The 20,210-nt window shown below is 39.7% G+C and overlaps 2 protein-coding genes across 2 annotated transcripts in view; one reads left to right on the plus strand and one right to left on the minus strand.

The window, feature by feature from the left end:
• Window positions 1–20,210, minus strand: part of LOC125483393 (RING finger protein 17-like) — a 103,264-nt gene that overhangs the window by 62,128 nt on the left and 20,926 nt on the right. The window lies entirely within an intron of this gene.
• The window catches only part of LOC109935651 (RING finger protein 17), a 50,787-nt gene that overhangs the window by 13,755 nt on the left and 16,822 nt on the right, over window positions 1–20,210 (plus strand). The window contains exons 5-11 of the mRNA XM_048597939.1: window positions 2,286–2,454; window positions 3,880–3,953; window positions 5,112–5,183; window positions 12,677–12,960; window positions 14,439–14,555; window positions 14,641–14,802; window positions 17,802–17,985. Of these exons, the coding sequence (XP_048453896.1) occupies window positions 2,286–2,454; window positions 3,880–3,953; window positions 5,112–5,183; window positions 12,677–12,960; window positions 14,439–14,555; window positions 14,641–14,802; window positions 17,802–17,985 (1,062 nt within the window). The remainder of the gene's footprint in view (window positions 1–2,285; window positions 2,455–3,879; window positions 3,954–5,111; window positions 5,184–12,676; window positions 12,961–14,438; window positions 14,556–14,640; window positions 14,803–17,801; window positions 17,986–20,210) is intronic.

Below are 20,210 nucleotides of genomic sequence, written 5' to 3' on the forward strand. Positions count from 1 at the left end.
TCTCTTTCACAGATGCTGCCAGACCTGCTGAGCTACTCCAGCAACTTTTTGTTTCTCGTGGTAGCATTAGACTGTTTAATTCCAGATTTCTTTTTCTTCTTTTTCTTTTGAATAAAGGAGTTACATTCCCTATTCTCCAATCTATCTGAAGCTTCCTTGAATATAGGGAATTTTTTAAAGTTGAAGCCAACTCATTTGACTGTCTTACTAACTATGTTTTTAAGACCTTGGGGTGAAGTCCAGCAGGATCCAGACACTTGTCAACCTGTAACAGCAGTTTGCTCAATACCCCTTTCCTGGTTACTGATGTTCTCCATTTCCTGCCTACAGCTTTTACTTGGTTACTAATAATATCCCCAGTAAGACTGAGGCAGAATGCTTGATGAATATTTTCCATTATTAATTCCCCAGTCAATTTCCATTTGGCTAAGATTCATTTTAACTTTTTAAATTGTCTGTAGAAACTCTTGTATCTATTTCTGCCTGGCTTTCTCTCATTCTGGATTTTCCCCTTTTCATATTTTTGCTATTCCTTTGTATTTTGTCTGATCTTCTGACCTGCTTCCCATCTTTGTATAATTGTATATATTTAGAATCATGCAGAAGAGTCCCTTTAGGCTGTACTGCCAATGTTTCATATGCTCGCTCTCAGTTTTAGTTAACAACAGATGTTTGGCCTACTCCTCAGTTTTTTTTTTCTTTGGAATATATTTGGTATTCTGAAATGCCCCTTTTAAATGTCTGCCACTGCATTTCTATTAATCTACCCTGTAACCTAATTTGTTGTTTTAATTTTTAACTTCCTCTACTTTTCACGTCCTCAAATTATCTTTTTATCTAGGTTTAAAATACTAGTCTTGGGGCCTCTCTTCCCCACCTCAAGGTGAATGCAGTCATTTTATGGTCATTGCTACTTAGCTTTGCATTCACCTGAGATTATTAATCCTATCTCATTGAACGATACCAGGTCTAATATAGCCTTCTAGTTAACCACAAAGCATCTTGTTCTAAGAAATTATCCCAAAAACATTGAAATTCCTTATCTAGGCTACCTTTCCTCATTTAAATTTTCCAATCTCTATGTAGATTAAATGCCTCTATGATTATCACTGTGTACTTGTAACACCCTCCTCCCATTATTTATTCCTGTATGTTCTGGCCTAATTCATTATTTCTGTACGTCACTCCGATTAGTAAGTTCTTGCCTTTGTCATTTGTCACTCCTACATGAACTATTTCTATTTTCCAGTGCCCTGAACTTGGGTGATCCCTTTCTACTGTGCTAATTCCATCATTAATTAACAGAGCCAACCGTTGACATTCCACAACACTACGTATCTTGTATAAACCTGCTTTCTGGTTGGAATGTTAGTCGAATTCAGATATAGAGCCTTTAGTCTTGTCCTCTTTATTATATTTGTATCTTCTAGCCTTCTGTTACACTTTAGATTTGTAGTCTATCTCCCATAATCCAGAGGCTCTTACCTTTTTTGTGATTCTGCTTAATTTGGTGTCAAACTCCTCGTAGTAATAATGCAGAGCCTTTTTGTTCTGGTCTTGGTTTGCATCTACCTAAGTTATGATGAATGGATTCTCCCATCCCAGTTAAAGTTCCTCTTCAGTCCAGAACAGAGAGGATAGCCTTCTGGACACATGCTGTTTGCTATAGAGGATTGTATCAATCACCCCTCAATTTCCTGTCCCTCCCTACCACTACATTCCTTTTCACTTTGTCTACTCAAATAGCCACTTGTACCATGGTAAGTTAGCTCATCCACCTTGAAGCCCTGGCCACATTTTAAATGGGCTGAAAAGGCTTGGAACCTGTTTGACAATTTCAAAGACTGAGCCTCATCCTCCATCCCTTACCTATTTTATTTGCACTCCTGTACTCCTCTGTCTCTGACTATTGACTAAAATCAGGTGACCCTATCCCAAGTGATATAACTGCATCCTAGCTGAAAGGTAACTTTCCTCCGTCTTGATGTGTTGTCAAGCTTGGTATCAAGCTCTGGAACACTGAGCTGTACTCTTGCTGTAAGCACTGAGTTTGGACATGTTTGATCAGGATCACATTGGCATCCAGGAGCTCCCTGCAGCTGTAACGCATCATTTATCCTGGAGCCTTTTTAATATGCTTAATTAATTACATAATTATTTTATTTGTTTGTTTTCTTTTGTGTTTTATTAACCTTACCTGCATTTCTATTCCTAAAGTTCAAAACAATAAGCATTGACCTTAAGTACTGAATATAATTCAATTTGTCCTTGCCTCCTTTTTGCAGGAAAGAAAACTTGTTGAATGAGTTAGAATTCCTGGTACAACAGCACCTGAAAGGGATTGCTAAACTCCAAAATGTGCTCAAAGAGAAGATTAATGGCTTAGACTCTGCCATAAAAAATTTAGAGCAGTCCAAATCGAAACGTCTCATGACGTGTTGTCATTCACACCAGGTAAGAATTGGATATAAAAAGGTATGTAAAGTGCATTATGGAAGAATATTTCATTTCTAAAATACCATGAACTGGAACATTGCCTCAGGAGCCTATAGCCCAATGACCTAAATGTGGATTTTACCAGTTGCAAAATCTTCCCCACCTCCTGGCCTCATCCCTGCTTCCTTGACCTGACACAACCTGTCCATCTTCTCTCCCACCTAATCCGCCCCTCCTACCTCCCTGATCAATCCCCACCATTCCCTACCCACACTCACCGATCACCATCCCACCTACTTTCCCCAGCCCCACCCCTACCCCTCTTCTCTCTATTTATTTCTGAACTCCCTTCCCCCTACCCCATTTCTGAAGAACGGTCCCGACCCGAAATGTTCCTGCTCCTCTGCTGCCTGGCCTGCTGTGTTCCTCCAGCTCCACACCGATCTAATTTCAGTACAGCCTTGGTTTTGGTTGTTGATTTTGTGATTTTGGTTTAACCTGTTCAAGTGATCACTGTGACCGTCTTATGTCTGATTCTTCCCTTTTTTTAAACTAAAACCATTTCAGTTCATAAATGGTCTCAGTTGTTAAAGTCAATTGATAGAAGTCAAAAATTAATAATCCATTTTTATCACTAGCATAACAATCCCAAAGTGCTGACTCCAGCACTTTCAGTAATTGTTTTTGTCGTAAAGGTAAGTATGCAGCTACATCATTCACAGGAGATTGAGGCATATGCCACATTAAATCTTGAGTTATATTAGGAAGGTTTTGTTAAATTTAGTAACTAGCACTTTTTTTTTTCAAATTGTACGAATGGTTTATGCAGTGATTTTGCATTTGTATTTAAACTCTGCTGCCTTCTGATGGGTGGAAGATGGAGGGGGGGAAAAGACCAGAACATGCCTTGTACAAAAGCTACCTAATCTCTATCTTCAGTTTTTCTGCTTTGGATTGATTAGCATGAATACAAAAAGACATGTGCATAAGCCCAGTGATATCAATTAGGGATAGACCACCCCTAAAGCATAAATGGTTAATGTCACTACTTTCTATGTTTTAATGTCACATTGGCTGTGTGTGCGCAGATGGCCCTACTGAGGCCGAAGTTCCAGGAGTGGGGTCAAAGGTTGCAAAGTCACAGTGCTGGCTGTTCAGTTGCACAGTTCCTTGTGCTGGGCAAGAGTATGATTGCAATTCTGGGCTGAATTTGAACTTTGGGAATGTGTCCTAGCTGACGTCACTGACGACCTTGCCTCCACTTAAGCAAATGCCCGAGGGCTGGCTCAGTAGACTTTCCTCCCTGTTGGAAGGCAACAGCATCAGTTGCCTGGCAGTGTTATAGGTGGAATTTCCGCATCTGTGTGCTCCTTGCTTATTTTGAGGTGGCATTCTTATGAAACAGTCTTTGTTTTCATTTTATTTCCTGTATTTTAATTTCAGATTATTGAAAAATTGAAATGCTTAGATCAAGTAAATAACATTGTAGAGACCCTAGAGTTGAGAACTGATCTGAGGTAAGTGCTTGCTTTAGTTTGAACTCAAATTATTGATTAAACAAGAAAAAGCACACTTTCTCTGATCTTATGATGGTGTTAAGTAAGCAATGAGGATACCAATATAGCAATTGAAGAAGTACATAATATGTCTAAGTCTGGATGTAAAGTTCCTGTGGTATTGGTGCTTCTTCTCAATGTTAGAGAAGAGGACAGGAGGTTTTTAATTTTTGTTTTTCATGAGGTGTTGTCTAGCCCATCCCCAACTATGCTTGATCGACAAACCATGTTCTTCTTGCAGTTTCTGTGATGTAGGTATATCTACAAAGTGTTATTTAACATAGATTTTAGTGCAGCAGTGATGAGTGAGAGTTCAAAATCAGGATGGCTTGTGATTTGGGGTACTTTCAGATGGTGTTCCTGGTGTTCCACCCAGGTCCTTCTGGTTGATAGAAGTTTTGTTCATGGCAAATATGGTGCCTATTGAGTCAACATCTTTGTTCTGGATTGTTTCGAAATTTGAAAAGGTACTACAGCACATTCTATCACGCGTAGCAAAGACGTGTCCTGGCTGCTGCCTCTGACTCCCCATGATTTGTGTCAGATTTTATAAAGTGACACCAATATTATTCTCATTGTCCCATGACTTGCTATTGTAAAGCCCTCCCCACCCAATAAATTTTATTCTACTTGTTGCCACCTTCAAACTTCATATGCGTGTTAAAACACCTTTTAGAACATGGTGTATGTGTTATTTACTGACCGGTAACCTGGCTCAGAATAATTTAGACTTAAAAACCTTTTTGAAACTGCTGTTATGTTGGCACAGTGCGGTTAATTTTAACTTCATTATTCATGCTGTAGAGGGAAGTAGATAAGTGTCCAAACTGCGATAACTGTATAGATTGACTTGTCTCAACTCCAAACACTAAAAGCTTATTATACAAAAATGAGAGAATGAGGTCCTGTGCCAAACTAAGTTCAGTTACCTGCCAATATTTGCCTACAAAGTTCACAACAACTTCTTCTTTTTTCTTATTTTGATACTAGTCTTTTGAGGGTGGCCATTACTAATGGAATTATATTCCATTTGAGAAGAGGGAGGGGAAATGGGGAAAGGGAAGAATTATTTTCAGATTCCACTGGTAATGTTGATGTTTACTTTTATTTTTACCTCAGGCTTCAAATCCAATCTGGAGTAATAATGATGGGGCTTGCAAATTTAGGAAGAATTGAATTGGGATCAGAAAAGTAAGTAGCTGCAATATAATATTGTGAATGTATTTGTGTATTAGTTAATCATTGTGTGCTGAAGATCTGAAGTGTCTGTGTGTATATGTATATATGTGATCCATTGCAGGTAAATTTGAGGTAGTATATTCTGCTGGGAAGGATAGAAGGACACTTCCAGTAACAAGTGATAGCACTCGATGAAGTAGAGGGACACTATTTATAATCCTTTGAACAAATTTAAACTGCAGGTTAACAAGGCTATTAAAATAAAAGCAGAGACAAGACTTTATTTTGACAGCATTGAATTCATAAGTAGGGAATTTATGCTAAACCTGTACCACATCGTGGCTCACCTATGCTTGATGAGCATGGAGTTGTGGTCACCATGTTGTAAAAACCAAAGGTAAAGTGTAAGTAGACCCAGAGGACCATAGGACTGCTCTTACGTTGGAGAGAGACGATTGGTGAGTTTTATTTGGGGGTCAAAATACCTCAGGCAAGGGGTAAGGTTGAGGAGGAGGGACCCTTCGTGGTAACCTCAGCCAGGGTGGAAACTGGAGAGGGTATGAAGAGAATTTGCAAGGATGAAGCAGGAACTTACTTCCTGATTGTAACCTACTATCTGGTAACTACACAACACACAGTATCTTTTTACTAAGTAGTTGTATGACTAGCTGGTTAGATTATGCCACTTGGTTAGAATGTTTTGTTCTGCATTAGTGGCAGCGTTCTCCTCTTACGTCATTGATCTGGGCAAATGGAAGTTGTTGAGGTGATAACCAGCGTTTGCTCGAGAGGACCACCTGAGTTTCTTATCGATATTGGTACTTTCTGTGGGATCCAGACTCTCTGGAAGATCACCCATGTTGGGGTCTAGGTCGGTCAGGTCTCCAGGAGTTGTTAGATCGGCAACACCTTTTTTGTTACTTCATTTGCCACCAGCTTTGAGATTCTTTTTGGTACTTCTCTCTCTGGCCTCTTGACTGCCATCTTTAACATGTGGCATTAACAACAACATATAGTGGCTGGTGCAGCACTTGGCAATACCAGAAATGCCTCAAGGATTCTGCTTACGAAGTTGCATCCTTGATCAGTGTGAATCCAACGATGGGGCATTGAAATGCACAAACCAGTCACCTATTAACAGTGTTGCTATAGTTGAGGATATTTGGCAATTGGTGGAAATGGCCAGTGATTAAGGTGATGACATCTGAGTAGAGAACATGTTTTACTGCTTTACTTCTGGGGTCAAGGATCCTTAAATTAATTGCAAGGACCTCCAGAGATCTCTTGAATAGTGATCCAGTGCTGAAGTTGCTTCCCAGCTTTGACAAAGCAGTGACACAACTTCGGCATTCACCAATGCCACTGCCTTCCCACATATGTAATGTCACTGGGCTAGTAATCTAGAACCCCATGCTAATGTTGTGGGGACATGGTTTTGAATCCTACCATGGTAGGTGGTGAAATTTAAATTTAATGAAAAGGTAGTCTAATGTAACTACTGTCAATTGTCTTAAAAATCTATTTGGTTTGCTAATGCTCTTTAGGGAAAGAAACTTGCTATCTTCACCTAGTTTTGACCCACACCAATATGTTGACTTGTAATTAAGCTATAAATGTGGGCCTGTTCAATTTTGCCCATATTCTATGATGATTAAACAAATATCAGCAACTATTCCAAGTCATGACATCTCTTTCTGGTCAGGTGCAGTCATTCTTTCTGGAAACTTGGCCTCCTGTTTGATCATGAGCTGCTACCAGCAGTTGACACTTGTCAGTTTGCAAGAAATGAGTCACTTTGCCCCCTTTGTTTTTATTATTCATTCACGGGATGAGGGTGTTACTGGCTAGGCAGCATTTATTGCCCATCCCAGAGGGCAGTTCAGAGTCAACCCCATTGCTGTATGTCTGGAGTCACATGTAGGCCAGCCCAGATAAGGATGACAGTTTACTTCCTTAAAAGACATTAGTGAACCAGATGGGTTTTTCCAACAATGGATTCACGGTCATCATTAAACTTAATTCCAGATATTTATTGAATTTAAATTCCACCATCTGCCATGGTGGGATTTGAACCTGGGTCCCCAGAACATTATCTGGGTCTCTGGATTAACAGTATAGCAATTAATACGAATAGGCCATCACCTTCCCTCATTGTCATAAACCAATTGATAGAGAATTCCATCATCCTCCCTGATCCTTGTCTTGTGCCCGTTTGGACTCCCTCATTAGTGACACTGAATTGGTGGATGCTGGGTTTTCTAGTAGTATTGTAGTCTACTGATATCAACTAGCTGATGCTGACTGTGGACACCTTTTTGAGAAGGGTGGCAAGACTTAGCTCTACCACCTTAGGCCTGTTTTGGATCTCTGTCATAAGTGCATCAGGGAGTCACTGCTGAATCTTAGTACAGATGTTATTGTAGATCATGATTGCAATGCTGCCTTTGACTAGGGGCATTGCATCAGCTATAGCCCCCTCTAACTGGGCAGGGGTGGGTTCCTTCCTGTGGGCCTTCTGATTTAAGGGTATCAGCATTTGCAAAACTTGTTACCAGACCTATACCAAATTTGGAATCAAATGGAGTTCAGTAAACCATTGCATCTCTGCCTCACAGTTGGATGCTTGGAAGCAACTGAATGGACTGTAGCCAATACCTGCTTCAAGTCTCTGCACTAATCAGAATGCCTCTGACCGTCTGGGAAATGGCTCACTTGGAAGCTAGCAGTTCAGGGTTTCCCACACTGGAGTAATTCTGCATGTTTCTGTCATTCAGCTTGAGACTCCAACTGACGTAAGATATACACGTTTTGCCTTTGAACTTGTGACAAGCACTGCTCCAAGGTTTTGGCTTTGGTTTCCAGTGTGATGGGGAAAAGGAAATCTGAATAGTCCAGGACAGATGATAGGACAAGTTTCTTCTTGAGGGTGCAAAAGGAGTCTCTTATTCTGGGGTTGGTGGGTTAGGGTAGTGTCTAGTCTTTTACGGGTCTCAAGTGTTGAGTTGAAGATAATTGCATTAAGATCCTAAAAAACGTCCATGATGTGCATGAAGGTGGTAGGGCAATGACAGCCTAAATACAATTCTTGTGTACTTGTAAACTCCCCTGGAGTCATGCCAGAATGCGATCTTTTCAGGTCTTGCTCACTACTGAGTAGCTAGTTATACCTTCCGCCAAATACTTACTCAGTCCTAGGAAGAGGATGGACATCCTTCGGAGTCTTTGAATGCTGGTAATTGACATCCTCATTTTTGACTGTCGTCTTCATGGGGATTCTGAGGGAGGTATACAGACTTGATGACTTTCTAATTAAAACCTGGCCCAAAGATTTCTGCAGGTAGTCATGGAACTCTGATTAGGTGAGATCTGGTATTAAGGAACTTTTGCTAGATGGTCACCATTAGCAAAATCCTGTTGCTCACAAGGTCACCAGTATCTGGAATGGTGTTGCTGAAAATTGCCCCTTTCTTTGAGCGTAGAAGCAGTCTGCATCTTCTGGGTGTCCTTCTCTTGAAAGGTGTTTAGGTTAGTCCATTGCTACAACAGTGACAGCTTTTTTAATTCATTTCAGGGAATGTGAGCTTCAATTGCTGGTCTTTATTTAATTATTTATTGCCCTGAAGAAGCGGGTGCTGAACTACCTCCATGACCCACTGAAGTCAGTTTGGTGTAGGTAGACCCACAATGATAAGGAGAGAATTCCAGAATTTTGACCCAGTGACAATGAAGGAACGGTGATACATTTCCATGTTAGGATAATGAGTAGCTCAGAAAGGGAACTTGCAGGTGGTGGTGTTCCCTTGTATCTGCTACCCATGCCCTTCTAGATGGAAGTGGATATAGATTTGGAAGGTGCTGTCCAAGGAGCTATAGTGAATTTCTGCAGTGCGTCTAATAGGTTGTACACACTGCTGCTACTCTGTTTCAGTGGTGGAGGGAATGAATGTTGAGGATGTGCCAGTGAAGCAGGTTGCTTTGTTCTGAATGGTGTCCAGTTTCTTTTGTTGCTGGAATTAGTTATCCAGGCAAGTGTGGAGTAATCCATTCAGACCTGTCTTGTGAAGAGGTTTTGGGAAGTTGGGAGGTGAGCTATAGGCTACAGGGTTCTTACCTTCTGACCCACTCTTCCATTTAAATTGCTACTCCAGTTCAGTTACTGGTCGATGGTAACTGCCTGAATGTTGATACTGGGGCATTCAGCAATGGTAATACCATTGTATGTCAAGGGATGATGGATAGTTGTTGGAGATGGTCTTTGCCTGGCAATTGTATGGATTAAATGCTACTTGCAAATTGTCAGCTGAATATTATTCAGGTCTTGCTGTATTTGGAAATGGTCTACTCCAGTATCTTAGTCACGAATGGTTTAAGGACACTTTTGGCAATTCTCAGTTGAAGGTGAACAGCTTTGCTGAAATTGGCAGTTTGCATTGATACCCTAGCCTTTTCTATCACAGCTTCTGAAGTCGCACCAAGTAGGAGCTCTTTTACATGTGACAAGTGATATTCCAGCCAGCTGATCTCAGTCAGTTAGAGATGACTGGCATGAGCCTTCAAGAACAGTGCTGCAGGCAGGGTAAAGAGCAGCCTGATTTCCTGCTCTTCAAATATTTCGGGACCTAATGTATAGGGTGAAGCACCATGAGAGCACAGAAAAATCTAAGACTTCTGAACTCAATCTGTCAAACTCATAATTTACTGCTCATACAATTGACCATGCATGCTTTCCCAAGACGTATTTTTTCCTCTAACAGTTTGGACCCCAATTGTACGGGTATTTTCAACTGTCTTTCTTCTACTAGAGTATTGATTGGTTTATGGCAGAGCTTGATTGTAGTCATGATAAAGGATACCAAACCTTGCAAAGTGGAGACTTGGATGAGGGAAGACACATTGATCAGTCATACCCTGCAGCAAGATGCTTTTGGAAAAATTGAGTAACAGTTGACAGCTCTGCTCCTTGACAAATTTTACACTTGCTGTAGGCAACTTCCCATAGCTGTATATAAGACCAAGTTTCTGCCTGAAGGAATTCCCCACCCTGGCTGTATGTGAGAGGCCAAACTAGTTTAACATCTCGTGAGAAGGGGTCTCTGTGTCTGATGGCAGTGATGGTTTTGGTTGTCAAAGGCAGTCTCACTTGAAATCCCAACCCTGTCACAATCTCAACGTAACTTTGCAGCATCTGATGGGGTTAATCTGCTGCCATGGTTATAGTGGAGACGGTACAGATTTGGTACTTGGTATACTACTTGTTCTTCCTACCTGTATTGAGATCTACATCCTTATCCACGCTAACAGTCATCCTGCTGTTGATGGGCACTTTTTTGGTCTTGGGAGTTGAATATTTTTCCATGATCTAGATGTTGTGATCACATGCTTCAAAATGGGACAATTGAGGTTTGTCTCTCGAGCCTCCTCAACACCATCTGGACATTTCCATCCTTCACCCCTTCAACAAGGTGGTCCTTTAGCTTGTAAGTCTCTGGTCAGTTTGAGGGAAGAATCTAGGAAGAGAATGTGATTGTGTTCCTGGAGCTGGTGAAGATATTCCAGAGACTTTGATTGTACTGGTAAAACCTCTAGTGGCAGAGAGTTGCTGCTGTCCTCAAAAGCCCTTTGTCAGTACTTAGTAGATCTGTAGACTTCCTTGCTCATGTTTTACTCTTCTTAGTATTTTCTGATTGAGCTTTTCTGCAAAGATGTTCCATTGTGAGCTTTGCCTATTTTGATTGTGGTGAAGCTCCTGGCTGCGATAACCTCAGTTCGGTCTCCAGTCACTGTATCATTGGGGCTTCTCCAGTCTTCCCGCAGATATGTCCAGCTTCCTTCTCCAGTGACAAGTGAATATTCAACTGTGGGAACTGCTTCTTCCTGCAGCAACGAGGGAACATATGTGAGGGAATGTCTGCCTGGGTTTGGCCTTGAGGTTTGATTTTTCACCACCAGCGCCTGAGTCTCCAGTAATACCAGCAAAACTTTGGCTTCCCTCCTGGACCTTGCCAGTTTCAACTTCTCCATCTGTTCCATCACAACCAGGCACCTTTTTCAACTGTGACTGCAATGACTAGATGCTTGTGCTCTGGAATCCTGCTGATAACAGCAGAAATGTAATGAGAACCTAAAGCGCACTGCTTCACAATCTTTGGGCCATTTGTAATTTATTTTTCTACTGTTATCGTGGCTTTACAAATATGTAAGGAAATTAAGGGTAAACTAGGAAATAATATCAATGCAGAATTAAGCCTGTAAGTTCTCATCTCGTTAAGAAAATTCTTTCTTTCCCTGTCTGAGGCCTATTTCTGATAAACAAACCCTTTCGTCCAGAGAGATTTGGCTCCACTGACTGAGCTCTCCTACTCACTGCCCTTGCTCGCCATTGTGACATGCGGCTGGGTGCCTCATTAGAAGTAAAAGAGCTTTTCAAATTCATGAAGTCAATCTGGAAAGAGGACATAGCAAGACCTGCTGCATTTTCCTCCCATTTCAACAACAATGACTCCCCACTGGCATGCAGAACATTGAAGGTGGTCCTGGTTATCTAGCAAAAAATTAGATGTTTTATAGAGTTCTATCAGAATTAGAACGCAGTAAGAATATGATAATTGCTAGTGCATAGATAATTGTCAAAATGCACAGAAAACCAATTTTTTTCCACTATTTGGTTGATTTTTAAAAAAAAGGCAAATTATGACAGATCCTTCATGCTATCTTGTACAGTATAATTCTAATGATATTGACAATATTATAAGAAACCTTCAAATGTTAACTGTTGCAATGTTAAATGGATCAACACGTAACCTTTTATACCATAATTCAAGCATATGGTGAGATGCTGCCCATTAATATTTCTGTCAAAGAAATAGTAGGGGTGTTGTGGGCCATCTAGACTGAGGAATAAGTTTGGAGTTATGTGAACCACTTTCTTACCATAACTGATATCATTTGATTCCCTTCTTGCCCAAAAATGAGTTGATCTCTGTCTTGCCTATACTCACTCATTGACTGAACTTCTATAACTTTTTGGAGTAGAGAATTCCAAAGAGTTTCAGTTCTCTAGGCAAAGACATTTCTCTGGTTTTAAAACAACCAAAAGAACTGCGGATGCTGTAAATCGGGAACAAAAACGAAGGTGCTGGAAAAGCTCAGCAGGTCCGGCAGCATCGGTGAAGGAAAGAACACAGTTAACGCTTCAGGTCCAGTAACCCTTCCTCGGAACTGTTTGACATTTCTCCTGGTTGTAAAAGCTGGCTGTTCTCTTGACACTATACCTTCGAGTTCTGCATTCTCAAGATAAGGAACATTGTCTCTCAACATTTACCCAATGAAGTCCTTTTACAGTTGAGCTCTGAGTCTTTTGTTTTCAATGAGATTGTCCATTCCACTCAGATTCTTTGCATTGGACAGCTGCTTTGTCTCAAGAATTGGTGAACTTTTCATTGCACATCCTCTAAGACACATTCTTACATTGATATTTTTTTCCTCCCATTTTTCACTGTTTACAGGTTTATTGCTTCAAGGATAGAAAAATTGCAAAACGAATTTGGGAAAATTACAAAACAAAATGGCTCACTTGGGGGAGAACAACATTTTGCAAGCTGCAGAGTTGAATCTTATGAGAAAAAACAGAAAGTGGATTCTTTAATGTACCATGATATGAATGTTTCTCAGCTGGGCACTAGCCCAAAAATATGGGAAAGTTCTTCATTGCGCTGTCAGAACAGATTATCCATTTTAAGTAAAGATGCAGATGTTATTGTTGAAGAAATATTTGAAGATGCCAACACAAGTATGTATCATTGATTTACTTTTTATAGGAACCTAGCTTTATTATAGGACACTTTCTTCAATGTGAAAATATCCATTTCCAATATATTAGAAAGCTTCTAAAGGCTATTTCCCAAACGATATTGAACACTTGCTTTTTTTGTTGATCTTTAGTTTATGTTGAATAATAAAATAGAAAAATGAATCATTTATGATTGAATGAAAGGAAATGTTGAAGTTGTTCCAACTCTAGTGAAATTTAGTTACTCAATCACATTGAACATAGACTAGTCAAACTTAAGGATAAGAGCACAAGTCCAAATAGAATGCACCTGCAAATTTTCAAATAAATTGAGGAGATACAAAATACACAATGCGTACAAATTTGGTCAAAAAAGAATGTAAGCACAGGACCAAGGAGTTATGCTTTCTGTTCATATCTTCAATGTGTGAAGAAGCACTGAACTAAGTTACTTAGCCTAATACTTAAAAAGTCAAAACAGATCATTGTGGATGCTGGAAGCCTGAAATAAAAAATAGGAAATGCTGGAATTAAACTGCAAGTTTCTCGGTATCTGTGGAAAGACAAAACTTGTGTCCATGTTTTGAGTCAGTCTTTGTTAGAACTGAAAAGTTTAAAATGCTAATAGATACTGTTGGAGTAGGAGGAAATGAGGGAAGAATAGAAGTTGTCTGTGATAGGATGTATTTTGGAGAGGTTACATGATGACGAGGATAATGGTGAAGGGCAAAGGAGTTGATCATGGGAAAAGGAAGGAATAGCTGCATCCAGAGAGAGTGTGAATGATAAAGCTAAGTTATCAGTAGGTGCTCTCGAGAACCAAATCACCTTTTTTTTTTCAAAAGACTTCTAAATATTGAAATCATTTGGCTACAATTTCATCTTGCCTACTGGTTTGACAAGAATCCTGTACTGCCTCTACTGAGGAAAGTTTTTAACAGGATTAAGTTTCCCCTAGGCCCTTGGCTTTACCGAAGTTTAAGACCCTAGAGGTTAGAAATCCAGCCTGTCAAGAATAATTGGTCAGTTACTGATTTTGCTAGCAGTGACATTGGTCATGGTGGCTGTAGCTACTACATCCAAGGAAAGCCTACAATTGTTGAGGGACCCAAGCCACAAATGATGGGGGTCACCAGGGTAGAAGTTAGTTTTTTTTTAGCAGCCAACGCTGCCTTCCTCCATTCCCCCCCCCGCAAAAAACAAGTTGCTGGGTCTTTTGATCAGCCATGATGCCTTTGAACTGATCGCTACTTTGAAGTTTCTGTAATCTTCCAGTATTGACGTAGCATATGCCTATTTTCATTCTAACCAATCACTTAAACTCTTACGCAGAATGACAGTTATATTTCTTGATCTATTCTTTTTAAAGGACTATGGAAGTGACTTAAATCGTGCAGAATTATTTTGTGTGTGCTTTAATCATGTTGCCATCTGTTTATATTTTGGAGGAGGTACTTTCAGAATTTTCATGTTTTTAGTTGTGTCTGGTACTATTGATCAAAATGATCCAAAACAACTTCGACAAGTTTCAAAGAGACAGAAAAAGACTTTTCATAAGAAAAATGTTTCAGACACCAACTTTGGCTGTTGTGCAGGTAGGATTTTGGGTATATGTGCACTCTGTATCTTCTCTACTGTATTTAAATAAAACAAACAATTTTATGAACTGTTGTACTTCAGGTTTTCAGGGATTGGTTTCGGTGAGTCATGTGATTAGTCCATGCCATTTCTACATCCAAAAGTCTTCAGAGAAAAAGAAAGCTATTGTCTTGGCAGCAGAAGCTGACAATCTCTCTCGTTGCATGGAATTGCAAAAATCTCCGGCAGCTACACTGGAATTTGGTAACTATAATATTAGTGTTAGTTACAATTTGAAATCTTTTTTTAAAAACGGTTGAAAGGTGGAATTCACCTTTTTGTATATTTTGAATATTTGTCAGACCTAGTTCTTTATAATCCATCATTTCATATTATACTGTGTGGCAGTGCTGGCAGAGAGACTAAAGCTTACTTGGAACTAGTCATTTTGTCAAGTGCTGTCCAGGGCAGTGATGATCAATGGAATTGAGTATTTCTTCTTTAGCCATTGTACTGTAAATAGATATTTACAGTTAATGGAAATCCATAAATATTCAGCTACTGAGGGGTTGATTATAGGCATTGCTCCCAAGATTACTAGTTCATGATAATCCACATTGGGGCTGTTAAATTAGAATAAGTAGAGTTAAACTATTAACCTGGTTAGTAAATTGGCTAGCTGGAAGATTCTTATGGTGCAGTGGTAATGTACCTACCTCTGAGCCAGAAGTCCCAGGTTCTAGAGGTGTTCATAACTTTTCCAAACAAATTGACTTAGAAAATATAAATTGGCTAACTGAAGGAGACAGAACATATCATGGCATTGACAAGGGATAAGGCTATTTTAGAGTGTGTAATGTCATAGGATTATTTAGTGATCTCAAAATAAAGTATCTAATGGGGCAAAATGATTGAAATATAATAGAAGTTCACACGCTTAAATCATAACTGTCTTAAATTTAAAGACAGTTGCCCTTAGATATGTGGGATAAGGTCTTGAAAATTGGCGGGGGGGGTGCGCGTAGAAATAGATTGAAAGGTATGGGAGTTAGATATGCAGTGGCAAACGTTTTAAGAAATGATTCATAACTTTCACAGGAAGTAAATTCCTATGAGAAACGGAAGTTTTGTGGGAAGCATTAGTCATCCGGTTGGCAAAACTTTCCACTCTACCACCTGGAAGGCAGCAAATGCATTGGAATACCACTACCTGTAAGTTGATTCCAAGTCACGTGCCATCCTGATATGGGACTGATCGCCATTCCTCCATTGTTGCTGGGACAAAATGCTGAGCTCCTTCCCTAACACCACTGAGGGTGTATTTACTCCCCATGGACTGAAGTGGCTCCAATAGGCATTCACCCCCACCTTCTCGAGGACAAGTAGTGATGGTAATATGTGCTGGCCTAGCTAATGTCACCCACATCCTGTGAATAGAAAAATAAAGGTTAATGATATTAGATCAAAAGAAGTTGCTTTAATATTTTTAAAAAATATTTAGCAAGCCACTGCATTGCTGATTTCTGAAAATCCCACTGTTGATCAAGCTAATAAAAAAGATTAATGAGCATAAATTAACGAAGTATAGAAGCGTACTTTATGGGCTATTAAACATTTTGTGAATAAAAAGAAAGAATAGCAAAAGTACATGGTCACTTAGAATATGCAAGCATACAAGTGAGAAGCAAGACTGAGCCGTATAGCCCGTAGCCCATACCCTACCATTTAATATGACCCATCGCTGATTTGATTATGAACTCTAATCTACATGCCTGCCTATCCCTGATGAGCTTTCGTCTCCTTGCTTGCTAAGAGTCAATCCACGTTTAAAAATATTCAAAAACTCTGCTTCTTTTTTCAGCAAGGTCTCCAGGCTCTCAACCCTCTTGGAGTGGTGGGGGGCAGAGTTCTCCTCGTCTCTGCCTTAATTGGGTGACTGTTACAGAGAAGGGGAGATGAAATGAAGGAAAATCCCTGATATTCACTTTTTATAAGTAATAATTTTATTTAACCTTAATAGTGAACAAATTAACAGAAATACTAAACTGGGAAATTCCCCACTAACTGAACAAAAATTCTACTTGTACGCTATTCTAATAAACACAAGTCCCACTTGTATAACCGAAAGTAGTAAGAAAAAAATTAAAACTTCGTTTCTCAAAGTCCACACAGAATGTGTCTTCCAGAATGCTGTACCTTCTCCACTCTCTCCAAGTCATAAACACCTTTGTTCTGCTGATCCTGCTGTCAGAGATGCTTTTCTGTCAAGATTCTTAGCTAGAAGTGCAGCGGTAACCCGGATAAGATGGTCCCGTCTTCGAGAGCTTAGCCATTTTTATGTGAGAGCTAGGTACTTATTTCTCAGATGGCGGTTTGCTGTCACTGGTTTTTTCTTCCCCAAAAACTCACTCCTTATGTACCTTGGATGACATCAATTTTCTTACAAAAGCGTTGGTCTGAGGTTGTGAAAACCATCAGATTTAAATTCAGTTGGCTTTCAATCGCTAAGTGCTTGGCTTAAATTAATTGGCTGATTCCAGCTCATTGCCAAAACACTTAAGGTTTCCAGTCACCCAGCCAATTGATATGTTTCCATTTTAGAACTGGCTGTACATCTTCAGCTATACACAGACACCTTCTTCTTCTTTTTTTCTTCTGTAAATGTCTAACCTTAGAGCACTTGAAGGAACCACACACAGTCATTCCCTCCGCCCTCGCGCCGGAAAAATCTTAACACCCTTATCACAAGATAGGTTCCGTCAGCTCTGCACTAATATCTTCCATCTTGCCTAATGTGCATTTGTTTACCTCTTCTGCAACTTGAACTAGCAGGCTGTAGAGGTCAACTTACCTCCTCCTGTTTCTATTTTTTATGGACTTAATTCATCTTATTCCCTTGGCTATGAACTGTCTCTACATATCTGTCAAGCCAGGAATTTTTTTTTCTAATCTCTATATCTCCTAATATAGAATACGGCTCTGAAGTACTGCTTTTCCTTTGTCTCCTAACTCAATTTCTGATCTCACTATTCTTTACCATCTTCCACTTTCAATTTAAACAATCATTGAATGCTGCTCAGTTAAGATTTGTTTTTTAAATAAGTGGGATGCAATGGGGAGGATAAACAAGTTAATGATGAATGACCTTCCTCAACTGTCTTATGTTATCTCTAATCATTGCTTTAGTGTTGCTTAGTTTCTTTTACTAAATCTATTATTTGTTGTAAATTTCAACTAAATTCAATTTCCTCTTTCAAATACAGGTGAGAGAATTATTGTTAATAGCAACATTTTTCGTGCATGGCGCCGAGGAATTATCACTGAACTGATGCTACAAGGGAAAATTGATAAAGCTAACAGTACGACAAAGTATCGAATATCTGATCTTTCTGCACTCCGAGTGTTCCTGTTGGACTCTGGACATTCAGAAATATTTGTACTTCCAGGGTATTGCAAATTAATGGTTTTTGATTAGCTATAGAAATTTTCTGCCCACAAAGCTATTATTTGAAGCTACTGACCGTTTGATACCAGATGCCCTCTTGTGCTTCACCTAGCTGCTATTTGGATGTGAATATATCAGGACTAACAGCCTGATTGCTTTTAATTATTTTGTTGTGGCGCTAAGCATGATCTTTGACACAATTAAAAACAATTGCCACCCCAATTTTTTTCATTATTAACATGCAGGAATTATGCAGCAAACGCCAATTATTGACAGTTATGAATTCCAATATTTTTCTGACATCATTCTTGATGCTCTGACTGAAGTCACCTAATCTAGCACAAAACATGAATCAAACCTGGGATTTTCTAATCAGTGTAGATTTGTACCACACTAATTGGCTATCAGAGTCTAACAACTTTGGCAGGATATTTCTATTTTGTTTCTTCCGAGGAAGTGCGAGAAATGTTGATTGGTCATATCAAGAATATATGTAGAAATGTATATGCCCAAGTATAGCTTAATTTCAGGTATACTGTATTGGTCAGCAAAAGCCAACTTCAAATTAATATAATTTGTCAGTCTTGGTAGCACATTGACCTCTGAATTATAGCATCCAGGTTCATCCCACTGCATGTCTTGATCTCAAAATACAAGCTGACTCTCCAGTTTTGAGCGAGCATTGCACAGTTGGAGGTGTTGTCTTTTTGACTTGGGCATTAAAGCAGGAGCATGTCTGTCTGCTCAGATGGATATAACACATACAAACCTATATAAACTAGGACTAGACTAGGCCATTTGACCAGTCTGGCAGCTCCACCATTTAATAAGAATGTGGCTGATCTAATTACAGCAGTATCCACATTCCACCAACCCCCCAATAACCCTGGACACTTGAGTCAAGACTGTATCTGCTGCTGCCCTTTTAAGTATTCAATGACTGTGCCTCCCCACTCAGTGGGGAGAGTGTTCCAAAGGGTCATGATCTGTGAGAGAGAATTCCTCTTCCGTTCTTTCTTATTTTTAAACTGCATTCTCTAGAACTAGTTTCTCAGCCAAAGGAGATATCCTTTAAGCATTCACCCTGTCAAGTCTATGAAGATCACATCTCACCCTTCTTAGCATCAATGGATACAGGCTGTGTCTTTTGGACCTTCTGTCGTCCGATAGCCTCCTTATTCCAGGAATCGATCAAATGAACCTTCTTTGAACTGCTTCTAATGCCTTTAGATGCCTCCTTAAATAGGACCAAAATTGCACACAGTATTCCAGGTTTGACCTCAGTGACGTTTCGCGCAACTGCCTAAAAACACTCTTAATTTTGCATTGCGATTGTCTTGTAATTAACTCTAGCATTCTATTTGCCTTCCTAACCAATTGTTACAATTGAGTATTTAACTTCGTGATTCATGTACCAGCACATCCGGACTGCCCAGTCTGTCAATGGTGACTTTTTTTTCCTCCATTTAAATAATATAGTGTTTTTATATTCTTCCTGTAAAAGTGAACAAATTCACATTTTCTCATGTTATACTCCATCTGCCACTTTTCTGCCCACTGTCTCAACCTATCTGTGGCTGTTTGCAGACTCCTTTTGACCTCAAACTTAGTATTTAACCTGTACTTATGGCATCAACAAATTTTGCAAACATTTATTTGGTCCCTTCATCTAAGTAACTTTTTATAAATTTTAAACAATTGAGGCCCCAACACTGGTACATTTGTTGTATCCTGCCAGGCTGGATATGGCCATTTTATGTTCAGCCTCTGTTTCCTATTATTCAACCAATCCTTTATCCATGCTAATATATTGACCATTATGCAATGAGCACACTAGTGGTATGCTTGCCCTTATTGGTTAGTGTATTGAGTATAGGAATTGGGAGGTCGTGTTATGGCTGTACACAACATTGGTTCGGCAACTTGGAGTGTTGTGTGCAATTCTGGCCTCCCTGCTACAGGAATAATGTTGTGAAACTAGAAAGGGTTCAGAAAATATTTTAGAAGGATGTTGCCAGGGTTGGATGGTTTGAGCAATAGGGAGAGACCTAATAGACTGGGGCTATTTTACCGGAGTGTCGGAGGCTGAGGGGTGCCCTTTATAGAAGTTTATAAAAGTCATGAGGAGCATGGATAGGGTAGGTGGGCAGGTCTTTTCCCAGGGTGGCGGGATCCAAAACTAGAGGTCATAAATTTTAAGGCGAGAGGGATTTAAAGGAAAGATTTA

Source organism: Rhincodon typus, chromosome 6 (assembly GCF_021869965.1).
Source record: "Rhincodon typus isolate 14 chromosome 6, sRhiTyp1.1, whole genome shotgun sequence".
Classification (NCBI taxonomy): Eukaryota; Metazoa; Chordata; class Chondrichthyes; order Orectolobiformes; family Rhincodontidae; genus Rhincodon; species Rhincodon typus.